General features: G+C 42.0%; 1 protein-coding gene across 3 annotated transcripts in view; it reads right to left on the bottom strand.

Moving 5' to 3' along the window:
• The window catches only part of AP2A2 (adaptor related protein complex 2 subunit alpha 2), a 41278-nt gene extending 25194 nt beyond the window's left edge, over positions 1–16084 (bottom strand). For all 3 annotated transcript variants that reach the window (XM_065755141.1, XM_065755139.1, XM_065755140.1), the window contains exons 1-2: positions 15928–16084; positions 3378–3446 (exon numbers count right to left, since the gene is read on the bottom strand). In XM_065755141.1, coding sequence (XP_065611213.1) covers positions 3378–3446; positions 15928–15994 — 136 coding nt within the window. In that variant the 5' untranslated portion in view covers positions 15995–16084. The remainder of the gene's footprint in view (positions 1–3377; positions 3447–15927) is intronic.
• Between the last annotated feature and the right edge of the window lie 449 nt (positions 16085–16533).

Here is a 16533-nt window from a genome sequence, read left to right as displayed (position 1 = left end):
TTTTCTCTGCTTCATACAACTCCTACAATTTCTGCTTTTTCACACTGGTGTTGTTTTGTGATACCGCACGTGTCTTATCTTAGTTAACACAGAAGCATTTGAAGCAACTGTCAAGGACACACTGAACTTAGCAACTCAGTTTTCTCATGCTGAAACAAGAGACAGAGCCACTTTAAGTACAGAGAATCTGGGTTCCTTCTGAGCAAACAGAACAGAAGCCAGATCCAAGCCCAGCACCAAGACATACGATGCACTGATTCAAGAAAAGCAGAGCTTTTCCAGCTTTTCCAACCTTAGCCAAGCCTGATAACACAAGGATATTTTAAATAGCAGCTTAACCCAAACAAAATGGGAAGCAAACTTACTAGCTACTTTTTTGACAGACAAGGAGTATTAATACTTATATACTCGCAGTATCTTGCTAGCTACATGAGACAGGTGGGTGGACACTGCAGTACAACATGTAGTATGTTAAAGTCTAGAGAAAGGGAATGATAGCAGCCTCATATGCTGGGCTCAAGCAAGAGCATACTTGTGCCAACTACCAGCTTTGCTTCTTACAGCCAGGCCTTTCCCTGGTCACAGGGACACAGCCAGCCTAACAGCTGCATCTTCAGCCAAGTAATTATCACAGGGCCCCCACGTGCACCATAATTATTTAGCGAGGGATCCCATCTTAAGTGACTCCATCACATATTTGTCTCATTCAACAAACATTAAAAAAAAAGTGCTATATAAAAAGGGTTAAACTGAATGATCTCGATTGAACAAAGAAAAAAATACGTTATGAAGGTCTGTTTTTATGTGCATATCTGCAAAGGAAAACTATGTTGCACAAAGCCCACATAGAACTTCTGCAGCAGAAAGATACACGGCTAATCACTTCCTCATGCCTCAAGGCTGCAAGCAGTTACACTGCAACAAGCTGTCCAGACTCAGACCCACCCAAATTTTGACATTTTTGTCTCGTTTTCTTTCAGAAATGTCAAGTTACTGTCTTCATTTGAACAACATCTGAAGTCCACAATGTATACATGAAGATCATTTAATGGGAAGGGTAAGTCCAATTTCATTCAAGTTATTCTCTTGAATGCATACTGACATTTATTCAGAACTACTGAAACTGTGCTTTAAGGATGTTACACATAATGCACACCAACAGAAGTTATTACACAGCTTTACTGACAGTACCATGACTCTTTGATAATCACCTGATCCATGGTTCTACACAGCTGGAAGGTTCTGTGATCATTCCTCCCCTGCACTACATTAACTACAGAGCAGAACATATGATCAGAGCTTTGCAAGTCAGGTACAAAGTTAAGAAGTTGGGCTAGCAAGCAGAAAGCAAGATATTAACTGCTCCCTTTAGAGATTATTTAACAGGACTTGGCAACAGTCAAACAGTAAGAACTGGATGATATTCCTGCAACCCACTCCTTACACAGCTTTAACTATTACAAACCTTTCTGTAACTTACTGCATTTATGACAGCACGTTTAGCTGTGAGGTGCAGAACCTCGTGTTTCAAGGAGACAGCAAAGAGTAAATATAATCAAATAGCAGAAAAGAGACAGAGCTTAAAAAAAGCATCAAATCCATTTTTTATTTTGTTTGCTTGTTTTTTAATGTGTTTTGATGTTTTCAAACTCGCTGCAAGGGTAATGATCCATGACACAAAGTCTAATTGGAGGCTAGGAACTAGCAGTGACCACAAGGGTCAATACTAGGGTTCAGTCTCATTTAACATCTTCATTACTGGTCTGAGTGATGGGGCAAAACGGTGCCTCAGCAAGTTTGCAGAGGGTACAAAGCAGTAAGGAATGGCACCAGACAGGTTGTACTGCCATTCAGAGGGAGCCTGGAAGGATGGAGAACTGGGCTGATAGGAACCTCCACTTTCTTTTCCCAGAATTCTTTTAACCAATGACTTCTCCTGTTCTATGTGCCACAAAGCAGGTACCACAGAATCCCAGAATGTCCTGAATTAGAAGGGACACGTGAGGATCGTAGAGTCCAGCTCACAGCTCCACACAAGACCACCCAAAATCCAGTCCCTAGGACTGAAGTGTTATGCAAAAGCTCCTTGAAATATGGCAGCACAGGGCTGTGACCACTGCTCTGGCACAGTCTGTTCTAGGGCTTAGTATTCCATTATCCAATCCAGGAACAAACTTTGTGTCTGCTCTTCAGCGACTCCAGCAGACGTTGCCTTCATTTGCATCGAGCAGCAAGCACATTTGGTTTTCTTTAGTTCCAACTAATAAATGCATGACCTTATTACCTAGTAAAAGCAGGCATAAAACTGTAGCATTCTCACCATGTAGTTTAATCTCCAAGCAAGATCTGTACTAAACACAGTTGGCATGTCTTGCAGATAAAGTGACTCAATTTAGCTAAAAAAAGTTCAAGAAGTTAGTTTTTAATCACAGAAATTTAGTGTTATTTTACCTTTCCACTAATTTCACTTTGCCATAAACCCTTAAGAGAAGCACCACTTAAAAGAATATCAGCAGATCCCTACGTTGGACTGAAAAGTTATTTCAGACTTTGTTAATGCAATAGACATTCCAGATAGAAACACTAGACTAGGTCAGGATAGACAAGGTAAAAATGTTGAATGCAAAGCCAGCAAGTTCTGAAGCCATACATACAACCTCGAAGCAGCAACGCCTTATCTAGGTGCACACAGCCCCATATCTCCTTAAACAGAATGTTTACCATAGCCATTCCTGCTGAAATTTTATACAGAATTGCAACCACCCCTCAGAATCATTAAGATTTGAAGCCACATGCAAACATAACCACTTGAAAACAGTGACAGCATTGGTTTAGAAGTGAACTGCTGCCTTAGGACGTAATGAGGATGGAATTAATCATTGTGTACGCTTGGTTTCGTATGAATAACCTTTGATGCTGTTATTTACGGGAGTGGTCAACATGGCCTCAACAACTACACATTTTTATCTTAACTTTTCTAGAAGAGAGTTTAACACATGACTTTCCTAAGCAGATGGGGGTGGGAGGGATGCTTAAATATGTTCTGCTTCACTGAAAATAATTACACCCACCCATGTTTTTTTTCAAACTCATGGCTTTCTGCAAGAAAACAGGCTGAGCGGTCACGTGGCTGGGTGGCAAAGCATTAGAAAGTCTGTGAACAGTAGCTCATTTTCTTCTGTTATGGCTGAGTCACACGACAGTCAGGAAGTTCTGCACTTAAGAGAACACTTTCAGCAGTTATTTTAACAGCCTGCTCTAGAATTTTGCTTATGTCTGCAGCTGACACGCAAAAAAATCTGAACATATAAAAAAATTCACATAAAAATGTAACGAGGAAAGAAAACAGTATAGTTCAGAACTGTTGGTTCACTTACCTTTAAATTTTGACCGGATGTTTGCCAGCTCTTTATTTATTCTCTTTATCTCCGCTTCTTTACTTTTGCCTGAAATCAAAAGAATAGACATCAGGATACAACGTTTCAAACAGCTCAAGGTTCTTTCCACTCAATCACTTTGCTTGAACATCCAAGTAGGAGGAGGAATTATTACTTTCTCTTGCCAAAGCAGCATCAGGACTGGATGAAGGCAAGCACCACTGCCAAGAGGCAGCTTCAGCACTGCTTGACATGAAAATCCAAGAAGCTAACAACACATCCACATTCCACAGTGCTTTACATGTGGACTCTGAACAGCACAAAAGTCTCATGGAGTTAATCTGAGATGCCTTCATTACCGACTTCCATAAATACCTCAGTCCCTGTATTCTTAGAGTCAAACGAGGAGGGAAACAAACATATAAATACCTTGATTACTAGGTTGACAGCACTCTTAAGGATCTACCTAAGCACAGCCATCTAACCAAGCAACTTGTGGTACTCCTCAACTAAAGGAGGAGCCAATTTACTGTCTCTTTACTGAACTGTCATTCAAAACTCTTTGAAAAAGAACATCTTTATTATCTTAATGGGCATTAAAAAGAAGTAGTATGAGTGCTCCAAAAACTGAAAGACTCAGAAAGAGGGGATATACGCCTAGGTTTCCCAGACCTCTGATACATGCCATGGAAGTCACTTGAGAAAACAGCATCTGCAACTCACTGAAATGACTGACACCTTAACACCCTCAACAGCTCACATTTTGTATCAACTTCTGATTCTAAGGATACATATTAGGTTTTCAGGTGCTATTCCAATTCAGATGGACAAAGAAGCTGCAGTTTCAATTTTAACACTGTGATCTTATTCAAGTAATTCTTGCGCCGTCCAAACCAAAGATGTTTACTGCTTGTTAGCATTTTGGCTTTTGGTGACTGAGATTCTACAACAGTCTGAGTCAGCTATCTCCTGTCTGAGTGAGCAATATCCAGCTCAGGCATCGTATTCTATTGGCCGGAGTTAGGCAGAAGGAAATGAGTCCCACTGTAGGAATGCAGAACTGCTCATTTAGCTGAGATACGAATTCAGAGCCACATGCAATCAGACTTTACAGCAGTTCCCAAAACATCTCACGTGGCAGCAGGAAAAGGCAGCTTCCCTTACCATCTGTCGCAGGTATTTAGCCACAAGGCTGTGAATAAGTTTCCTGTCTCTGCATGAAAGTGATCCAACCTTATCTGTGGCAGAGATCAGATGCCCCAGTTTCACACATCACTTTTCCCCACACAGTGGCCAGTGCAGGCAAGGTACACGACAAGGCCTGAAAAGCAGGAGCAGCGCACTATGATACCTCCAATCTCATCCCTGTCTTCCACATCAGCATAACTCATGGCACTTAAACACTGTACTACATTTGCATGTCCAGACCTGCTGTGCTACCCAATAACTGCTTCTCAGCCCTTTTCAATTCCAAAGATGATCTGGCAGCGGGTCAGATGGACACTGATCAAGTAGCTCACAGAAACAAGTGATTCAGGACAGGTTAATAACAGTAAAGAGGGAATTCCAGAGCAAATACAGATCATTCTAATTTGTTAGTTCTTGATTTAGGCTAAATAATAATAATAACAACAACAACCCACAATCACTAAGATTACACACTTCTAAACAAAAAACAACTTTTGCATTTTGCATAGAATGCAGAAAGACCAGTGCACCATACACACACAAAGTCAGGCCCAAAAATCCAAGCATCTAAAGTTATCATTTTATAACAAAAATGCTTATAGATGGGCTTCAAATGAACATTTTCATTATCTGACACTGTTTTAAAGACTCGAGTCACTGAAGCGTTGGGAGCCTTGGCAGGCACTCTGCACAAGAAAAAGAAAACTACCTTCCCCCACACCCAGCCCTGAAAAACTACTTGTACAAGCCTGTTCATCTATTGTTATTAACATGGTGAAGCTTTTCTGAGCTCAAGGATTCACAACACCTGTTCTGCATCATAAACTGTATTCACTATCTAAATGCATCTTGTTTTTCAGATAAAGCTGGAGATATGCCCTGATTTTAATTAGGCCTAGAAACTCAATTCATTTCTGGACTGACAGGCTAGAGATCACATATCACTTTCTTCACTTCCCTCACTTCCTGGAATTTATCTGCTTGGATCATGACGTTTAACCAGTTTTCACCAACATTTCATGCTGCACACGGAGTCTTCTTCAAGTTGGGCAACCTGTAACAAGCAGGTTTTAAAGCAGCAGCACTATTCTCTGTATAAACTGACAGCAACGGATAGAATCTAAAGCCAGAAGCATCTTCTACCATAGATTTTCAATTTGTCTTAATTGGAGTAGATCATTTGCCCTGTTCACATGCAGGAGATATTCCTGTGTTCACATCTAAGATGCTCGTCAGCATTAGGAATTCAATACTAGACAAAAGTCAGTCTTTTATAACATATGCCAAAAGGATGCAAGAGTCAGTATTGATTTAAAAAGTTAAAAACTTTCCAAGTTTCCTAAGCTATCTTCAATCTGTATTTCATACCTGACAACACTTTCCTTCGTTTCAGCATTTCATCTGCTCTGGTATAACAAAAATCAGAGGATAAAGTTTTAATTTCTGGAGATACTGATTTATTTTCTCCTCTACCGAGTGAAGGGGGCTTATCATTTTAAAGCATTACCAGTGAGACCAGACACTGTGTAGTTTGTCTAGATAAACAGGTCAGAGAACACTACTTCAGCCTGGGACATCACTACCTGGTGTAGAGTACTGAATTAAGTTTAGAAGCTGGGACCTTGCTCTGTATCTTTAGGCTATGTCTGCAAGCGGGGTCCATTGAGTATTTACTCTGAAGCAACCGTTTCTCTAACCTCAGGATGTGTGGTAACAATCAGTGAAGTTTGCAATGGAGAGGGAGGGAAGAAGCATGAGAAGTACGTAAGTCTCATTCAGCTTTTCTTAATGTAAAATGAAATTAAAGCTTTTCCTTTTTGAAGCGCCAAGACTTCTCTATCCATTATACTTGTGCATTACTGGTTACCACTACAGACTGAGTTCTTTATGTCCTACAAAAGTAACAGAGCATCAGAGGAAGCTAGACTAAAACACTTCAGGAATCTGTGAAGTCAGCATCCTTTGACAGAAATGGATTGCAGCCTCAGCAAAAGAATAAACAAAAACCCACCCCCTGTGCACACAGCTGGAACTGTGCGCTGCCTGGAAGACCCATCATAAACAGCAAATTCAGTTTGAATGTTTAAGTTTCTCTAAAAGTCATAAACCTGCGTAGTACAGGAACATAAAACAAGCCTGTTTTTACTAATTCCTTCAGGCTGTTCTATTTTGAATGCAATACATAATCTCATCGAGAGTGCGACAAAACATGGCTACCATAGCAACCAGCTGGTGATAAAACTTAACGCCACATATTGGAAACCCAAGTTGGATGATTAAGTCTTAAACTGTCTTCTTATTACAACAGATTTCATCCATAAAGCATCTGGAAATAATGAAGACATTACTTAACATCTTAGGAGTTCCATTTAACAGGGTGTTGCAGGCTCATCTAGAATGAGCCATTACAGAATGTAGCAAGAAGACATGGGAACTGCTTTCTCTTTTAAAGCTACCACTTAACAGCTATCCCAAAAGTCATTGTCAGAGTTATTAACATCAGCAATGCCATTATATAACAAGACTAAAAGGTATGCTTTTGTCCCTCAAAAGTTATTCTGCACTGTTCAAGTTCAACTACAACGGCCTAAGTTTTTAAGCCAATGAATGAATATCACCATCAGCCATTCCTGAGTCAAGGAAAAGATCTCTCAGCACCAGCACATCGTTAAAATTAAGGTGAAATATCTTTAGAAACACATTTCCTGAAGCCTCCAACAGTTACACTGCACACTGATCTTATCCAAACTGAACTTAGTGTTCACATGAAAAGATGACAGCACAATACAGCCTCACAGTGGCAGTCAATTTTTGTTTGCTACATGTACAAGGAAAAGAAAAAAATTAGAATAAGCATCAGTTTTAGATAGGTGTTCCTTCCCACTAAAAAGGAAGCCAGGTCTTCATTCCCACTGCTGAAGAAAAATGTTCAACAAGTTTTCCTTATTACTCAGCTACAGTAACACTCTGAAGAATGTCTACATATTTGATGTTGTTATTGCTACAGAAATACTTCAGTATCCTCAAGGATGGTCATAAATGAAGATAAGCCCACTGCTGATGACAGCTGGAAGAGAACTATGCTGCAGAACTACAGGCTTACATTTCCTCGCAAGGTCTCATTTCCAGCCCGTTAAGCAGTTGAGAAATTATCAGAGCTGTATTCCAACACAACATGCTGTAGCCAGGCTATTCAATTTAGAGAGACTTCGTGAAGGTCGCCTAATTTACGTAAACCGATGGGTAGGACAGCTAGGGCACAAGATTACATCCAGGCCACATCTTTCTCACTTTCATTTTTCCTGTCTTTTTCCAGCTTAGTATCACTAAGGTTAAAAACCCATAGCAAGTGATTAAGAAGTGACTTCAAGTCAGTAAGCTGTGGCCAGCTGTTTTGTACAAGACACACAGCCACAGTGTGTGACTTCTGTCAGTCTTCTCCAAGATGAGTACCTGAGTAGCTACCTAGCCACAACTGGTCCAAGGCACCCAGCAAGCAGTTACTTCACATCTGGCAGATTGCCATGCTTCAGACTCCACTATACTGCGTGCTGCTTAGGCAAGGTAAGTTTAGTCTGTGTTCTACTCTTATCTTTAATTACCATCTTGTTTGACAAAGATAAGACTACTGAACATCAAAAGTCAGCCAGCTCTTTGGGGAATAAGTTACTACCCTTAACCTCTTGGTAATCCAGGCAATAGTCTAAGCTTCAGTACTGCATGAGTATCAGCAATGTGCCTAAGCTCCAGATTTTGCATTAAAATCTATGAAAAAAACCAGAAAAGCTAAAGGAAAGGGATTGCTGTGTCTATTCACCTGAACATTCTAGACACACTAAAATACTAATTTGGCAGGACTGCAAGACTAAGCAAGTATTCAGCACTGGAATTAGTGGGCTACTTGTAGCTCATTTAAATGGTGATCTGCTCCAGCAGGATTAACTTGTTGCTGCGCTAACTATAAAATGCCTAAGTCAAGTCTGATGCACAAAATGCATCGCTCCCAATTAGACAGAACTGTAACAAGCTCTCAGCTCCTATATAAACAAACAAGTACAGTTTAGTATATTTCTGACCAAGTCCACACATTTATTTCCCAAAGGAGCAGCAAAGCACTTGTCCTATACAAGTCTATGCAAACACAGAACAGAGTAGATTTCTGCAGGCAAGATTTTATTCAAGGACAGGCGTATCGACAACATTTACAGCAAAAGATTTGCTTCAAAAAGGCTGAAATATTTTGAGAACTCACCTAGCTGTGACTGTCTATGACCATCAGCCGGCATAATTAAGCTCACCCACTAGTCATTTATTTTGAATTAGTGCACAGGTTAGAGCTGCTGCATTGTGTTACCTTGTAGCCTTAATTGCCCCGTGGCCATCTGACTATCCTGTGATTATAGATGTGCCATTATTAGTGTGAAGAGCAACAAAGCATGCTGGGTAGGAGTCTCTATTAGCATAAGAAAGAGCCTGCCAGCATTCTGTCCAGCTTCTTAAGGGCAAGCAGTAATGCTAGTTTCTATTTGTGGCGCTACCATTTGTCCAACAGCACATTAAATTATCAAATAGGACTTGAAGACACAACAAGTCTCGTTTTCTGTTTGGGAAGGCAGTACTACAAATGCCACCAAAGCTAAAAGCAGCAGCTTCTTCCACTCCAAACTCTAGTGGCCAGAAGCATCTGTTGAAGAACACGAGAGTTCTCACTCGAAACAATTTCCCCATTTTAAAGTTCTTTCAGAGTTGTCAGCTAGCTTAACAGAGTTAAAAACTTGTCATTGTTTTGCAAACTTCAGAACTTATCTCAGGTTTTTATTAGCCTCTCCGTTTGGAACATCTTACTGGTGAGTTATTTGGTAGACTCCACAGCCCAACTGCAGGTAGCAAAATATGCTGATGTAGTTTCATAATCAGTTTGTTTCAAGGCTATTCTTCCTGAAATACAGCAACTGCAGACGGTTCCTTGGCACTGCTCTCCCCCAGCACACACATTTTGGCTACTGCTGCAGGTCAGGAGATGTAGGGAGCCAACACAGCTGAAAGCAAGCTTGGTTTATTTAGTGTCCAAGTGGTCAAGTCCAATCTGCTTTACCATAAGTGATAATGCCAGCAGAGGAGAGGAGAATACATGACCAAGCAGAGACCAAGTTCTCTACATTCATCATCCAAGCACTCTTCAGACAGCTTAAAGCAATTAGATTATCTGCTTGCCTTTCCCATTGCTAAAAATGGTTACCAGCATGATGCTAACACTACACAGTATTCTAAAACTCTGCTCTGTCAGGGGACAGAGAAAGATGCTGGCTAAAAGAGGGGGAACAAAATCAACACAAACACCAGCACCTTTAAGGCAAAAATCATGCAAATACATGAAGGAAAATCATAAAACTAATCAGCACACATACTCGTGTTGCATTTGTGAAAGAGCTTCTGCAGTACTTGCATATACATCATAGTACATCATTACTTTTATTATATACAGTAATACATTATTACTTTCACCTGCCAGCAGGACAGTCACATTACAGCCCTGTAGTATAGATTAGCCATTTCCCATGCATATTCCATGCACAAATTAGCTTTGTGAAATCAAACACCAAATCCATCCTCCACCTCTCCGCAATCTCTGAGACAGCTGGTTATTTAGCACAGATGAGAGGGCTGAAAGGAGGCAGGTTACACAGCAATGCAATGGCGTGGTCTGTTTATTGCATGCCTGGCTTTAGGTGAGCTAACCTGTATAAATTCCTCCATTTGGCTAAACTAGCAAAAGTTCTACGCTAGAGCTGCAAATTACAGGTCCACCGGACTACACCTTTAGTAGGATGCTGGTGCTGCTGCTTACAGATCAAACCCACTGTGCACCTAATCCAAAGACTACTGAAAAATACTGTACGTCTGCAAGATCTTAGTATGGTTTCAGTTCTTTTTCCAAAATTGACCAGTTTGAGGCTGCAGAACAAGAAGCTTTTTGCTCAGGGATTTATTGATGTGATCCTGACATGAAGAACAATGCTGTCCTTTACCTGGTGTAGGGAACCTGCTTTGGCAGGGGGGTTGGACTCTATGATCTCTTGAGGTCCCTTCCAACCCCTATGATTCTATGATTCTTTCACAAGATACATTCAATCAGAGGAAAAAGTGTCTGCCTCTTCTCCCTTCCTTCTCTCCAGCCTCCAGAAAAACAAGTATAGAGTGGCATAAAGACCAATGAAAACTGTTCTGCTTTGGGACATCCTGTTGTGATCAGATATATTTTGCTAGTCAAAGAGATCAGTGACACAGTTGATCATATTTAAGAACACAGAACTGCATGTTTCTGATATGTTGCGCTTTAAGAGGACTAATAAGCACAAAGCTTATTTTTTTTTTCTCCAGTATGCTGCTGGTTTGTCACTATAACAACACTACTCATGAAACAGCAGGAAGTCACAGGCTTTACTGTAATCCAGTAATCTATTAACTCCTCGCCCTTGTAAGGAAAGGGAAGGGGATACAAGGAAGCAAAGAGCAGCTTCCAAATCCCATTACAATTCAGATGCTGTAGTTGCTGTAATTCACTATGAGTTTAATTATCTTAAGCATTCAACATGGATAGGTTTTTTTGGTCTAAATGGGCATCACAAGTTGAGAAAAACACTCTGTAATAGGATCAACCATTAAGATACTCCCCCATATGAAGTGAAAACCTACTAGAAGTTCGTATCTTAGTCACTTTATGACAACTGCAACATCCATTTAGCAGTTCAGTTGGCAAGAGATTGACTCCTATCAAAAGGAAACTTCAAGCTAAGACAATATGCGAAAGCAGAAGTACAACATAAGGCTGTTATGGAAACCAGTTCTTCCTCCTTCTTTGACTGCATTTATCATTTTCTTGAACAACATTTTTACATCATACAAGTACACTCCCTTCAACAGGATAAGGCAGTATTTGCACTGAATTAATACAAGTCACTGTGGACTCTTTTCCACTTCAGTTCACATTCAAATAACAGAGAACAGCATAAGGCTTATTCTAAGTCTCCCAGTTAAACTCCATTGTATGTAAAATGGACTATTCCAGGAACCTTAGCAAAATAATCCTATATGAACTCATTAAACGATGCAGCCAATGCAATATTCTCTGCAACAGTCCTTAACTTCCTCTTACTAATTCTGATGGGAGACATTTATCCAAAGGAGTTCCAGTTTAGCAGATATTCCAGTGACTCTAATGGAGAAGTTGGATGTTACATGAAAGATCCTAGCTCTCATCTTTTAATTATCTCCTTTATCTACGATTCCCTCTTCTCTCACCATCTAGTAAGAATTAGAACTAGTGAAATGATTTCTATGTGAAGAAAGAAAACTTTGTTTAACATATCTGCTAGGATTTATCTAAGGAAAGAACAAATACAGCCCAAGGGGATAGGAACAGTTATCTTAGTATAGAAAAACTAAAGGAATCCTGCTTACTTCTGTTCAACTTCCAATGTGACACTGAAAAGGCAAGACAGCTATTGAAAACAGCAAGGGAAACTTTTGTTCTACAGTCCTGGGGCAGAAGAAGCTTTTGCCTCTATATAGACACATTTCATCAGCCTAAGAGCAGACTTCTGATACGGCAGTGGAGCATGGGGTTTCCAGAAGTAGTTTCCAATATAGAATTAAATATATTTCTACACCACCATCCCCAGGAAGAAAAAAGATCCACCCAGAGAAGCAAGTTCTCCTAGTTTTTAAGAGTGAACAGCAGATAATACTGCTGTTGTAACTGAACTGCTTGGGTGACAGATGACACAGGATTTTATCACCAGACAAACATAAAGCCATTCTCATAAAAAGAACAGATTTGGGAGGATGTGTCTAGCTGCTCCATTAGCAAAAACTGCTAAAAATGCTTATAAAATATCATCTTGCATTAGCAAGATCACTTTAACAACTTCCTAGTATATGCACAAAAGAAACATCACTCAGTCAAAAATAAGCATTTCATATGCTTGTATCCATATCACACAGATCTTGTACGGGTTTTAGCTCTTAAGGCACTTCATCACGACAGTGACAAGGGTTTTTACTGTATATTCCATGTATGTTACAAAGCAATCCACCTGATTCAGCTTCTAGAAAAGCCTATATGTTACCAGAAAATTGTCAGGCTATTTTCACTTTTCCTAAAAGGTCTATTTTCTCCACCAGGATCTCTACATGCAAAATACATAGCCTAAAACAAGAAGATGCCCTGAAAAAAGACCCTGGTCAGCTAACAGAAATCCTTGTCCTACACTTAGGTTTTAAACACTCACTTGAAATGTTTTGTTCTTCATATCTCTTACACAAACATCAATTTGAAAAAGTCAGTCAGTGCTCCAGCTTCTGTGAAACTGAATAAAGTCAAAGCATATTAAGAAACTTCTTATGTGCTTTATAATTTTGCTGTAAGTGTTATATTTTAATTCAAGAGAAGAAAAAACCCAAAACTTTACAGACTTGATAAAAGCAGTTTATTTTAAGCAGACTTAAAAAACAAAACCACGTAGAAAATCATTCTCACATTCAAAGTTACATGCATTTAACATATTGATCAAGAAGTTTATCAGGTAACCAGATATCTCAGGTGCCAAAAACACGCTCAGCTGACATGGGAGCGACAACTTTTTAACTGTTAAATACAGACAGGGAGTGTTAGCTGTTATTCACTTGCAATCAGCTAAAGTTCTAAGAACCAGAAAGTGCTGTCAAATACCATTTTTGAAGCTCTATAATAGACTTGTAAAAATGGATAGGCAAGACAAGCATTACTTGCAGATTAGTAAATTAATACACTTGTAAGAGAATGACATGTCACTTAGAGCAGCAGACACAGTTGGTACTGTGACAAATAAAAGAAAGAAAGAAAATGATGTATGATTGAGCATTTCTAAAGTGAAAAGCTCTATATTTATGGCAAGTATCCTTTCAAGTTTTATGTTATTACCTTGGAAATGCATGCTCTGCATCCACCTAAGCACAATTCACATATATCAGTATTTTCAAGATTCAACAACAACAACGATGCAAATTCCCTATCTGTGTGAAGTCTTTCTGCAGGAGTCTTACAATTATATTACTTATAATCTGAAGGGGGCGTAGCCAAATTAAAACTTCAGTTATATATGGCAGTATTGCAAAAGGGATAAACGAGTCAAATAAAGCCAAAATTAAGACCAAAATTGAGACTGCCAACAGGTATTTTTCACATCAGTACAAGTGCCGGCTGTTTGGTATGCTCTTCAGGGTAGAACGCAGGCTAAGAGCTGCACTTGGTGTCCAGCTTCCCTCCCATCCAGAACAGGAACATTTTCTTAATTTACATGTCAAAAGACTGTTTCATGGAGTAGCTGTTTCTTTTTGTTCTTGACAAATACCTACTCTGAAATGGGAAAGATGGAACTCAAGCCCATACCAGTTCTTGTGAAGCACAAAATTTCTGGAGAGTACTCTTAAATATATCTGGGAATCTTAGATACAACAACCCCTGGTTAGCTGGCAACACTCCAAGCTCCTTTAACAGAAAAGATTCAGGTGCCACTGGACAGCCACCACAGATCACCAACTGGTGGGAAATACCAGCTCTTTCACAACTATATAGATACAGAGACAAAACAATCCGGAAACATCTTTGTCTGTTTAAACAGATGAAGGGTTGACACCTTATTTGTTTCACAGATGTGTTTGCTACTCTTTGTAGACACCGTGAATACATCTGCTACACATCTTTGCTACTCTGGTAGACACTGGGAACATGAATGGTCTGTTATCCAAACCAAACAGAGAGGGTTGTTCCATCATTCCTGAACTGCTTTACCCAAAGGAAAGCCTTTGGGGAAATCGGTAGTTAATTTGTTCTACCCTTCTACCTCCAGTCTTGTTATTCCACATCCTTCAACATAGGGTAGGTACCCCAGCTCTTGTCTTCTGAGAAATGCAGAAGAAGGGAATACAAGGAAAGAAGAATGCGTTAACCAACTTCAAGACTTAAGAGATACCTGATGAATAAAAGTATAGTGCTTCTAGCTAAAGGGATTGAATAAGTTATCCCAATACGCTGGACTTACAGCGGTGACAAAGTCTTAAATTCTTTGACAAGGAGAACCTACATTACACATGGAGCTGGCATACAATAATGCACTGGCAGATCTCCAGAAAATAGCTGGGTCAACCAGCCAAAGTGCAGGACTATTGAAGTTGTCTCGAACTGATGAACATGTTCTGCATGTACAGAAGGATTATAAAAGAAACAAAGGATGCACAACTCAGATCAGAAAAAACGCTGAAAAAACCTCTGCTGTTAAGAAGATCTGGGACCTTGAATTTTACATACAAAGTTCCTGTTTACATGACTGTAAGTCCAAATCACCTTAAATTAGTCGGAGGAAACTACACGTATAGTAGGTGTCATGTTCTTGGCTGGATTTGCTCTGCAGCCTTTTCTGTTACTCCGGGAATAATTCCAAAGTCACCAACACAAAGCTCTCTGAAGCCGGGGCCTTCTCCAAGCCGGTATGGTTATCCCAACACAAGCCCACTTAGGGCACTGTAACTTGCACTGAACCGTCTCCAAATCTGCTTTCATCTTTTAGAGAGGAAACCTTGCGGCCATTCCTTTTCAAATAGCCTCAAGTAGTCTGGAGACACGCAGGTGGACAACACATATATAGCCGTTTCATCACACCAACCGCGGCGACCTTAGCCCTTCCCCAGGCAATTCTTGCCACATTGCACGCTTAGATCTCTGACTCAGATTAATATTAACCTGCTCTCACCTGCCATTCCCACGGCAGGGGAGGGTGCCAAGTACCCTCCAGTCTTCACACCCCCCCCTTCCTCCGAGCAGCAGCCTCCTCCTTCTCCCCGCAGAGGGGCCCTACCCAAGGACATCTCATCCCCACACCGGCAGCCCTCTTCCTCTCTTTTCTCACTAAGCAGATCCCAAGATCCGCCTTCCGCCAAACCACGATTTCAAAGGCGGCTTAAACCAAGCGTAAACACAGGCACCGACCCCCTCACCCTCAACAAACGGTGGGGTTGGGGGAGAAGGAAGCCGCGAAGCACAGCCAGGCGTACACAAACAACCCGCACCGCTCCCGCATCGTTAAGCCTCCGGTCGCAACCGCCCCCCCCGCATCTCCCGCCGCCCCCCGGGGCGCGTCGCCATTTCGCGAGGAGAGCGCTGCGAGCAGCAAGCTGCGACGGGGGGGAGGGAAAGGGATGGGCGCCGCGGAGGGGACTGGGGAGGCGGACGAGGGGCGCACGCCGCGGCCCCGATGCGCGACAGCCCCCGGCAGCAGCCGGCCCTGCCCGGCCCAGGCCCCGCCGCGCCCCGGCCGCCACTCACAGTTCCGGATATCGGAGATGAAGACGGCCAGGCCTCGCATCCCATCGCCCTTCGACACCGCCGGCATCGTGGCGCGCGATCAGGGCCGCCCAGCGACACGCCGAACCACCGCAACTACCGCCGCCGCCGCCCGCTCTCCCCGCGGGGCTCCTCAGGCCGCTGCAGCCGCCGCCTCTGCAACGCGCATGCGCCGGGCTGGCTCCCGCGCCCCCGCGGGCGGCGGCCGGCGAGGCTCTGGCGCCCTCTGCCGTGCGGAGGCAGCGCCGCAGCGGCCCTGCCCTCTCCCGCAGCCCCCCGGCCGTGCCCGGTCACCTTCCCCCCCGCGGCGGTGCTGCCGGGCCGTAACGCCCCGTCAGGGCAAACGGGCCCGGGCAGGAGGTCCTTCAGCCCCACGTAGGGCTGCCTCAGCCGCCCTTCGCTCAGGGATGGCCTAATCCCTGTCTCCTCGTGCCATCCCGACCGAGAATTCTAATGCTTTTTGAAGGAGGAGCACTGGGTTTCGCAAGCGCTGCCTCAGAGAATGTGACCTCTAAGGGAGAAGGAGAGGGATGACAAATTCAGCCTTTCATTTCATGGGTAAGCTTTGGGCAATCTGCTGATCTGGGC

This window comes from Cyrtonyx montezumae, unplaced genomic scaffold, assembly GCF_038088225.1.
Source record: "Cyrtonyx montezumae isolate F1298 unplaced genomic scaffold, pur_monq_1.0 scaffold_10, whole genome shotgun sequence".
In the NCBI taxonomy this organism is placed as follows: domain Eukaryota; kingdom Metazoa; phylum Chordata; class Aves; order Galliformes; family Odontophoridae; genus Cyrtonyx; species Cyrtonyx montezumae.
The sequence above is the reverse complement of the archived record's forward strand: the minus strand, read 5'-3'. Positions and strand labels throughout refer to the sequence as shown.